At 51.7% G+C, this 11,020-nt stretch overlaps 1 protein-coding gene across 1 annotated transcript in view; it reads right to left on the reverse strand.

Annotated features, from left to right (window-relative positions):
• Positions 1-7,929, reverse strand: part of TBX15 (T-box transcription factor 15) — a 129,047-nt gene extending 121,118 nt beyond the window's left edge. The window contains exon 1 of the mRNA XM_004581863.3: positions 7,230-7,929. Within this exon, the coding sequence (XP_004581920.1) occupies positions 7,230-7,434 (205 nt within the window). The 5' untranslated portion in view covers positions 7,435-7,929. The remainder of the gene's footprint in view (positions 1-7,229) is intronic.
• Between the last annotated feature and the right edge of the window lie 3,091 nt (positions 7,930-11,020).

The following is an 11,020-nucleotide window of genomic DNA, read 5'->3' on the forward strand; positions in this document are numbered from 1 at the left end:
GTGTGTGTGTGTGTGTGTGTGTGTTTATTCTTCCCTGATTTTTTTGGAGAGGAATGACTTTACTAAGGCCTTCCCGGTTATTCCTAAGGTCCCCTCACTTCTCCAGGATGCAATTGGAGTTAAGAAAGGCACGGACCATCCCCCTGACGACGGTGGAGATTCAAAGACTCCTCCTCATCCCGGTGAGCACGCAGCCCCGCGGCCCAAGCCAGACCGAAGCAGGAGAACCGGCAGCTAAGGCCGCGCAGCCAGGCCGTGCCTCGCCACGCTGCGCTCCCTGCCTCGCGGCACCTTGGGGCCGAGGGACCTCAGCCGCGGCCACGGTCAAGGTCAGAACGACTGACCCATTGTCCCGGGACAAAGATGCCGTACCAGTCATTTCCGCAGTCTGAAAAAGTCATCTGAAATTTTTAGAGAAAGGGATGGAGATGTACGTTTCCAACGTGTAGGAAGGAGATCGGGAGAGAGGAGGGGAGGGGATTAACTTCTCTTCTGGGACTTGAACTGAATGTTCCAGGCTGAGAGGTCAGGACCGGCTGGCCCTCACAGGGCTAAGGAAAACAGGTTCGCCCAGTGGAGAACCAACCAGGCTTCCACAGTACAAGGCTACTGCCTGAGTGTGAGCCAAGGACTCTGCTAACCCCCGTCGAAGGAAGCAGCACTATTGATTCCCGCCTCGGTTTGTTGAAGTTCTGCCTTTTTAATCCTCTCAAGTATGTGATGGCGTTTTAGAATCAGTCCTAAAAAGGAACCTCAGGGAGTTCCTGGCAACCTGGAATGAAAAGAGGCTGAGTCCTTACAGCAGGTTTTGGAAGTAGGCTGCTATAGTAGAAAATAAAGGAGGAGAAATAAAGGGATGTTTTCACGTGTATTTGCGATGTTCTTTATTTTCCCAAAAACGTGATGATTCATTATTTGTATGAAGCCTGAATATTTTCCAGACTGCTCTTGGTTATTTCGTTGACTTTGGGCATAGAAGCATGTGAAATTACTCTCCAAAGAAGATGTCCTTATTAACTAACTAAAATGTGAAGTTTAATTAGAAAGCTTTCCTCTGTTAGGCAGCACCAAGACAGTTTCATCTACTGATGTGTTCTAGATCTTGGTCAAAGTTAGTTCACCTGAGAGTTAAATGAAAAGGTTATACAGACACCCAGGTGTCTACAAGCTTCCAATCTGAGATTCTCTGTGACTGTCAGAGGACACTGAGCGGTGCCACATATTTGGCTTCTTCAATTCTAGATGTTCCCAATTTGGCAAACTATCTGCAAGAACAAAGGTTTTTGTCTTCTCTGAAATATCCTCTATACCCCATTCAGAATTGGTATTTTGATGAGGAGACAGCCTTCTCATGGTGTAACAATGTGCACATACACAGATGTGTTTATAAAGGCGTATACTTTTTCACATGCTTATTCAGACATTTATCTGTAGAGGACAACTCTGGATGCTGGCTAATATATTAAAAGTATAGGATAAAAAGTAATGATTGTAGAGCCCGTTCTCATTTCTGTTCGACTGCAAAAGACCCTGCCTCAAAATGAAGCCCTTAATGGTGCTGAATAAATGTTGATTGGTCGTCTCTAGTTGCTTGGGTTTCCCACCGCTTTCCTTTTCACAGCAGGTCCTCCCTACAAGTCTCATTTTCCACCCCTGACATTTTGGGCAAGGGCCTCCCCTAAATTAACTAATGATTATCCTTCCCCCACCCCCAAAGAAGTGTAAACAGACCCTGATTTATAAATTTGCTAATTGCTGCTCCCAGTGCAAACCCATGAGTATCTCAAACATGCGCAGATAAAATTCTAGGCTTATTAGAAACCAGAAAAGGTAAAGAAAAGTAACCCACAGGGATGAAGGAGAAGTGAGAGGGATTCCACGCCCTACCAGTTCCCTTTTTCCCCCTTTTGTGAAAAGGATCCCAAAAGGTCAAAACATAAACCTCAGATAAGCAAACCACTTGAGTGGTCTCCCCACTGAATGACTTCTCAGAGTAGAAAGTAGTATCCAGCTACACTTCCAGAGACAGCATCAGATGGAGTTCTGCATTTCCAGAAAGCAGCGAGCAAAGTGGCATGCCCATCTGCCTTTTTATTCCTGTGGAATGTGCACAGTTCATTCTCAAAAAAAAAAATTTACAGTCATCCTGAAAAGAAATTTATAATCTTAAATAGTTGTTGTTTTTCAAGTATGAGAAACAAACAAACAAAAATTCTACTGGAAACCTTAATTGGAATCTGCAAAAACTCCTCTCACCTTATTCATTTATTTTGGAATGTATGGCAATAGAACACTTGTGCTGCGTGTGTATCACTTCACTCCTGAATGCAACAATGAAGTCTCTAGGAAAGGCTTGGATACACACAAACTTTAGGACTTGTGAGCCAACACATATGTGTCCCCTTCCTCGGGGCCCAATTCGAAGGACTAATCCTGAGAGACTTGCTTCCCATAAACTCATGCCCGCACCAGGCACAGGAAAACATATAGACCAATAGGAGACACAAACCCCGCCCGCAGCTTCGGTGGTTCAAGTCATTCTTCGTCCTTTCCTAACAGTTCCTATTACTAATTGAAGATACATTTCACCACATTTGCGTTTGAAGAAATTAGTTGAAGGGGCTCGGTTGTCAGGAAAACAACACCAGATCTGTGTCAAACGCGAATCATTGAAATACAGAATTCCAGTTTTAAGCATTTAATTCTCTTTTTCTTCAGGGAGGTCCCCACCACCAACAGCAGTACCACCGTGAACATTTTTTTCCCAAAATTTCAACTATAAAATTTTTTTAAAAGCTCCAAAATGGTGTGGGGTGCAAGATCTGAATTCTGAATTGCAATGCCTTAGGCTGAGCGCTGGTGTGCTCAGGAGAAGCCTCTCCGCTGGCCAGGTTTTCCTCGCAAGGCTGCAGAGCGGCGCCCCAGCAAAGGGAGAACCCATTGCCTCACACACCCGCTTGCTATCCCTGAGTTTGCCCCACTGTCTCCTTAAACCTAATGGAGCCTGAGGAGTGAGTGACCTTCCCCCGGGCAATCCACAGCCCACTTTACTTTCCTCTTCAACAAAACCCAAACACTGCGCATCCGAATACACTGTCCGTGCTTCCCTCAGCTGCCCGGCTTCCAGAAGCAATTTGCTGTTATTTCTTCAGGGTGATGGTATAGAGAGAACACAATGACTTTCCCTTTCCTACAGGCTTCCCTTGTGCCATCGCGCCAGGGCCAGAGATTTACCCCGAACTGCCCGCGCTCCCAGACACAGTTCAATCGGCGAGAGAAACGTGCCTGGAAGTCGGCGTCAGTGAACAATCATCCTCACCCGCCAACAACAACGAATTCAGTCCCTCCACTCCTCCCCACTCCCTCAGGTCACTTATCAAACCAGTGGCCTGCACAGAAAGCGGTTTTGATCGGGGAGGCGAAAGCCTTTCTTAATACCCAAAAGCCCTACACTTGGCTGTTGGCTGGCATCGGAGCCAGGCACCCTGGAGGCTGGTACTGGCGTGGGGGACGCACGCGGTACACAGGAACCAAGTTCCTAACTCAGGAAGAACCCAGAATGCTGCAAACCTAGTCTCTTGTCAGAGTCCCTGGCTGCTGCCTGCTCCGCACTAAATACTCTCTCCACACTAAATCCAAACTCATCCCGTTTTTATCCGTGACTTTAAGCACCACCTTGTTTCCCTGCTGGGGTTTTGGAAGGTGGGTAAAGAATTAATGCCAGGATTAAAATATTGAAGTTTTATTCTGAACAAACAAGCCTTAAACGAGCAAGTTAATCCCTGTGACCGGTTGATCTTGGGAGCAGGAAAGTCCTTCGGCCCTTCCTGCCTTATTCCACTAGGGGTTGCGTCGTGTGACGCGCCTGCGGTGAGGATACAAGCTTCGGATGCGTGCGCAAGTGTACGCAAAGTGCCCAGCTGCCCGTAGGTTCCTGCCTGCGTCTGCGCTTGTGTGCCCACCCAGGCCACGACCGCGCTGCCTGCAAGGCCCAGGCCCGCAGACTCTGGTAGGGGGAATCCCTTCGCAGAAGGTTTGAATTATTTCGCCCCGCAGGAGACCTCGGTCACACTGGACCCAGGCCTTTAGCGGAAAAAGTCCAAAGCCACAGCTAGGGAAGCCAGGTGGAACCAGGACTAGGGTCCGAGCGCAGATGGCGCCGCCGGGCGCCTGAAATACGCTTCCAAGACCGAAGCCAGAGCAGCTGTTCCGGCCGATTCTGGCTTGAAAGTCTGCCCCGTTGCAGCTGAGCGAGAGGTGGTGGGGAGCGGGAGCGAGAGGTGGGGGCGAGCGGGAGCGAGAGTCAGGCTTCTCCTGGGAGAGGGTCTTGAGACCCTTTCGGGCCTGTGGAGGAGGAATCCTCAAGGCTCCTCCGAACGACAGCGAATAACCTGCGCGGGTATGGCAATGAGAGTAGTTCACAGGCCCCTCTCTAAAGCCTAGCGGCCTTGGGGTTTTTCCGGGCCACTGGGCGCGGTGGAAAATTTTGAAATACATACTGTGTCCTCTGACGGAATGAGTGCTTACAGCGCGCAGGCCGAGTTGGTCCCCCGCCGCTGCAGGTTGGCGCCCCAGGCTGAGGGTGCTCCGGCGCCAACTAAAGCCAACTCTGTCCAGGTGCGGAAAGAAAAACAGGCTGTGAAAAAGCGAAAGGTCGCGTCTTTGAATACAAGTTATGTATTAAAATCGGAAGCTTGGGTAGTCTGAGGATCCCAGGATTTTAAGGCTCGCTCGAATCGGGCGCTCTGGAAATAATACCAGACTGAGAAAGGAGATGGTGAGAACAATGGTTTTTGTAAGAAATACTGCACGCCGGCGCGCCTGTGTCTGTGATCTTTAGTCTGGCAGCAAATTTTGTTCATATTTTTGTTGTTTTTCTCTTCCTTTTATAGGCCCTGGGCAGGCAAGCCCCGCAGCGACCTCTCCAGTGTCACAAGAAGGTTTAAACGGAATTGAGAGGCCCAGGGCTCTTCTGAGACACTGCCCACACTCTAAGGTCTCCTGCATAGATTCCCCCTGCAGCTATCTGCTTACGTGGTCCTGAGTGTTTGTTAGGGCGTGGTTTTAGAAGAGGAAAGGATAAAACAACAACAACAAAACAAAAACAAAAAACCTGTGCCGGCACCTCCTGCTCTCAGGCGGGTCCAAAGACGCCATCTTCACCTCCTCCAAGGCAGGGTTCTTATTCTTTTCAAATAGCTTTTCCCCTCCTACACCCCTGCGTCCCACTCCCAACAGAGCCTTAGCGGAGGCTACTACTTGCAGATGACCTCAGCCCCCCAGGAGGCTAGGCTAGGCTAGGCCAAGCCAGGTGGCTAGCTTCCTGCTTCTTCCTCCTGCTGCACCCTTGCCCACACCCACACATATACTTCGGTTTCTTTATTCCAAAAGCCCAGCTTTTTCTTTTTAAAATGATAGTCATGGAAACGGCCCACTGAGCTATTACATAAAGTTAGTCCCTTGTCACCACCACCCCCACTCCACTGCAGAAGAGAGCTAGCAGACCCCTGGAATCCGCTCCATGAATTCAGGCCCCTCAGAAGTTCTTTGTCCCAATCATCTCCACTTTCCCTCCTCACTTTGGAATCCCAAGAACAGTGGAGTCTGAGACTGTGACCCCACCAGTGGCACTTTGAACAGAGGACATCAGACAAGCTAGGAGCGATGTGGGAGCACCCCCAAGCAAACAAGTTTCGGGCGTCAGAACGTCTGCCACATGCAGTTAAATCACTCAATCCTGTTTTTCCACCCTTGGGAAAGTAAAGAACCTGGCACAAGGTGAGTTGTCAGAAGCTGAGCAGCCAGTTTCCCTAACCCTGTGAAGGTGCTACCGAGCCCTGGACAACAGATGAATTACCTGAGGAAGCAGGGTCTCGCCTGCGAAGGTAAACACACGTTAGAACGCGTTCCTTTCCGCATTGTCCAAGTAGGGGTCATCGTGGATCTCCCACTTATCCCCTTCCTCTTATTCTACTGGCCCCACCCCCTGCATCCAAAGACACGGAAACACTTGAACGGACGAAATAAATCTCCTTTTAATTTTCTTTTCATCGACTAATAAAAGTAATTCCCCAGCACTAAACCCAAATTCCATAACGGGCCCCAACAACACGAAGAATTTATAAACCCCATCTCTGCAGGTCACCCACTAATCGCGTTATTATTAGCCTTGGGAGCATGGAAATTGAACTGTCACTGCCTAAAGAGAAAATGTAAGCGACAGCTGTCCCTTCTTGGGTCGGCCAGCTTTCCAGCCGGGATCCCCTAGCTCCCGGCCGCTTCCACTCCCGCGCCAGCCGCAGCCTCCTCCGGGGCTCGCCAGTCCATCGCCCCGACCCGGGTCTACCGGCCCATCCGTGCTGGGGCAGCTGGAGCACCTCCAGCACGGTCCTGGAAGTGCACGGCCGCACAGGTTATGAAGTCGCTACAACAAATTACTAGCGGTGTGTGTGCGCGCGCGCGCGCGCGAGCGCTTGTGTGTGGTACGCGCGCACAGGATTCTTCTGACAACAGCTGTTTCCCCAGGCTGTTTTGCACAGTTGAAAGCTTGGCACTTAATACAAAGGGTTGTCTTCCGCCCTCCTTTTCAAGGGGTCTGTTAACACAGATATGGACACCCACCCTGCCTCCTACGTGCTCTTTGCACACTATAAGCAACGAAGGTGCACAGAACGGAGACCCGTGTGTATTGCGCGCGCACACACACACCTCGAAGGATAAACAGCCTCGCACCCATTCCTGTTTGCAGGAGCGCCAGCGGAGTAGAAACCAAAGTATGTTCCATCCGAGAAGGATAAAAACCCGGGTTGATGGCAAATCAGACGAAACTGACATTTCTCACTGCTCTGGAAGCAGCCGGAAAACGCTGCTGCTGGGGCTCTGGGAAGCCATTCCCAGATCCTCTCGGCTTCCGCTGCTGCCTTCGACTCGCATTCCCCTCCTAATCTCAGGGGCCTGCAGCCCGTCCCGGAGCGCTGCGCTCTGCTCCAAGAAAAGAAACCGCTGTAAGCAAGCAGGCCTCCTGGGTTGAGACTGGTGGAGGAAAACGCAAGGGTTGGGACAGCCTCCCCAAACTGATCCCGATGCGTGTTAGGGAGGCTCGGGTCGAACATTTGCGACAGGAAAAGGAACCCCGCATTGGGGCAAGTCAGCGGGGCAGCGGCTGGGCCTCCCTCCTCGCCCGTGGGCTGGCCCTTGGCGTTCCCCTCTCTGACCGCCGAAGCACTCACCCGGGTGGGGCTCCAGGCCGTGTGCCGCCGCGTCCTCCGTGTCTCCGAGTGGGCCCGCGGGGCTCAGCGCCTCCATGGACAGGTCCAGCCCCTTCTCCTCCCAGTCTCGCAGTTTTCGCTTTTTATTGGAGCCGATCAAGGCTTCAACGGAGAAGGCATGTGCTCGCGAGCTCAGGGCGACTGCAGATCTTCTCCTTTCACTCATTTTAGCCGCCCGCACCCCGGTCTCGCTTGCCCCCGCGACTGAGGGAGCAGCCCGCGCCCTCCCTCTCCGAGCGCCCGCCGGGCAGGGCCCGGGAGAGGTGTTGGCTGCGCGGGTCCTCAGCGCCCTCCCCCCTGCGTCCTTCCCCGCCCTCCGCCGCCCGACCGGACCAGCGCGCCCAGCTGCCCCAGCCGCTAGCCACGAGCGCCCGGAGCGCCGCCCGACCGCTGCATGAGCGCCCAAATCTTGCTTCCCACCCACCCGGGCAGGCGTTCACGAACTGTGCCGAATGAGCTTCATCTTTTTTTTCCCCCTCGCTCTCTCCCTCTCTCCTCCCTCTCCCTTTCTCTCCTCCCTCTCCCTCTTTCTCTCCCGGTCTTCCCGTCCTTTTCTGATCCAAACTTCTGGGGAACTTTTTTTTCCCTAAATTCCTCCCTTTCCGAGGAAGAGGGGGCAGGCGGTGCGCTCCTGTCCGTGGGGTAAGGGAGAGGGAGGGGGGAGAAAGAAAAAGCCGGAGGGGCGGAAAGGGCCAGCCCCCAACCAATGGCCAGGAGGGAACTGGAGAAACCCTGAGAGTGCGAGCCAATGAGACGGACGGAGAGACTGAGGCTCGGGCCAAGGCCGCGCGGGTCGTCCCCTGGATGCTCCAGGGCCCACTTTAACCCCTGGCTTCCCGATCCTCCTCGGGTTACTGGCACGGGGCAGGGAGGGAAGGCTTTTGGAGGTCCTATCTGTGCGATTACAGACTCCTACAAATCCGCAATCTTCACGTTTTCCTCCCAAATCGGCAGGGTTCCGTAGCCCTTACGGAGAAGCTCACAGTCATCAGTCATTTTAGATGCGGATTTCGAATGTTGGTGCTCTAACAAAAAGTTAACCTGCCAACCGCAACCCCCCAGTCCTCGAAAAAAGAAACAGGCCAAAATATGAGTCTGATCGTCTCGTGCCTGCCCCCAGGTGCTTCGACTTCGGCCGGTTCTGCCGGGATTTTGCCACAGATTCCTGAAGTCCTGTTAAAACTTTTTTTCCCCCAAAGCAACTCCGGTTAATGCAAAACGAAACAAACAAACAAAAAGTCCAATTACGGTCTTGAGTCTGGTACTCAGAAACCCCTAAAACTGCATTCTGCTTCCAGCTCTACCTGGTGGCAGAAACATCGACACTTGGAGAAAACTTGGGCGGGCTGCGTGGCGCCGGGGCCGGGCGCGCCCGGCAGGCTGTTCCCAGCCGGTCCGCGTGCAGGGCCAGGCCGGGCCGCTGGGCTGCGTTTCGCCTGTTCCGGGCTTTTATACCGTGGAAAACGCACAGAGATTCTGTGTAAGAACAGCTTCGAACTGCGAATTCGGTTCTAAAGGAGGGCATAGCTTCCCCAAGCCCCGTTCATCCCCCTCCCTTAAAAAAAATTTTTTTTTCAGGGATTTCTCAGCAACTTAAAACACAACACTTTGTGTCACTCTTATTTCCCAGGACCTTAGGTGCAGGGTTGCTCGGGCAAGCTCAGGCCAGCGGAAATGGTCACGGATTACGCCTACCTAGACGCAGCCCAAGCCTTCCGTCTGAGATGGTTCTGCCTCTGTCGGATTGGGGTGGTTCTGCCTCTGTCCAAACTAGCCCGAAACAGCCATGTTCTGGGGCGGTGGCAAGGACTGACAGCCCTTACGCGACAAGTCAGAGAAGTCATTGGGACAGCCAGAGCTGGGGCACTGAATATGGTTTGAACCTGCATATTTAGGCTTGCAGAAGGGGCGCAATGTGCTGGAGGGTCCCAAAACCAGTTCCAGCCAAGTCATATCCTCCCGCCTCAAGGCGAGAAGGGAATGACCTGTCCCTTCTGACCCGCCAAAGGGCTCTGGTGATGGAAATCTAACCCTAGTGATTACTGTGGTTGCAAGAGCTCTGGGCCTGAGGTAAGGACACGAAGTCCTGAATGTGCCTGAGGCGGGCCTCTCTGGAAGACGGCTGAGAAAAGACTGCTTTTGTATCCTCCCCACCCCTCAAACATAGTTCCCCTCCTGAGGGGAAAAGAAAAACTAGCCTGGTTGCAAATACAGAAAGAATACAGGAAAGCCAAGTCCCTGGAGGAGTGTGATTCAGCCAGGGCTGGCCTCCTGGGCCTCTGTCCTGGCCTGTGTCTTGGGTTAGGAGGTCTACAGGGAGCTCCTAGGAGAACCCTAGGTAGCTGTAAGCCCGACACTGAGCCACACAGGGGACCTAGGTGGCAAGGAGCAGGGCTAGCTTGGGTCGCTGCTCTGAGGCATGGGTTCCCAGAGCTATTACAGGAGAGTGACCAAGCATTCATTGCTGCCTCCTGTAACTCAGGCCTCGTTCTCCGTGCCCAACTCTGGTGTTCACCTGACCGATGCCTATGGAGCTGGCATCTATCTAGACTTTCCCAGCCCTTCCCACACACCATCTCCCTGTTACAGACTCTTGACAGCACACCTTCGCACATGCCTGGCTTGTGCTGAGAAATGTTCATTCACTTCTCTTCCTGAGGCCATACACTCTTTCTTAGGTTCTCCAAATGTTAGCTACTAATCAATGGATAACGATAGACACGACTACAGTGTCTCAGGTATACATCAAGATCAAGAGGCATCCTAACTAGATCACTTCACCCTACTCAAAGTGTGTGCTCTACCAAGAGTTCCCAGGGGAGTTCTTCTACCCCTCCTACAGGTTGCACATATGTTGGTCTCACCCCTAACCTATATGTACACTAGTCCTAGAAATGTGTGGGTTAGGCCCCTAAAGTCTGTTGGACCCAAAGAAAGGAAGATGCTTTGCTTTGGTGATGTTGTGAAAATAAAGAGTATTCCCTAGGCAAATGGAAAGGGTGGCAAAACATGCTGTGAAGCTACCAAGGTTAATTTTAAGGTTTTCCCAAGGTACATACTCCTTGGTGTACAACTCTGCTGATGGGGAAGAAGGTCTAAAGAAAGATGAAGGAAGGATGATTGTTAAATTGTGTGTGGCTGGGAAGACTGAGATGATTTGAGAAATTAAGTGTAAGAATCTGGAAGCATGGTATACATTCACCTTCCACGAATTGTGTCAAGGAACTATCAGTATCTCTCACGACCCATTTCTTTTTCCTTTAGCCATTAGGGATTAGAGTCCTTTCTGTCAGTATATTAAGCCAGTTCCCTGGACACTTGCCTGTGTCCCCAGCAACAGGCTCAAATCTTGTACCCTTGTGAATCCTGCAAGCAATGAGTTTCTGATCTATTTCAGGCCTGAAGCTAGCTAACAATGATAGAACTAGAAGCCCCTCTACTTCTGCAGGCCTTCAAAAGTGGAGGTTACTGGGTGCGTGTGAGGTAGAGGAGGACACTAAGGAGGCGGGTATCCTGAGTGCTTCTGGCCATAGCAGGGACACACAGAGTCCAGAGCTCATGGGGCAGGAGCAAAATTAGGATGGGAAGGGTGCACAGTGACTATTCCCTGAAACATATCGCATCAGGTTGCTTTAATTTTCTCAGAGGGGAAATAGTTATGCAGCGTTAGGACAAGAGTTATAAATACAAAACAGGCATTTCCAACAATGGAGACCCCCCCCCCCCACCCAATCTCCACAGACCTGCCTCTT

Source organism: Ochotona princeps, chromosome 2 (assembly GCF_030435755.1).
Source record: "Ochotona princeps isolate mOchPri1 chromosome 2, mOchPri1.hap1, whole genome shotgun sequence".
Taxonomy (NCBI): domain Eukaryota; kingdom Metazoa; phylum Chordata; class Mammalia; order Lagomorpha; family Ochotonidae; genus Ochotona; species Ochotona princeps.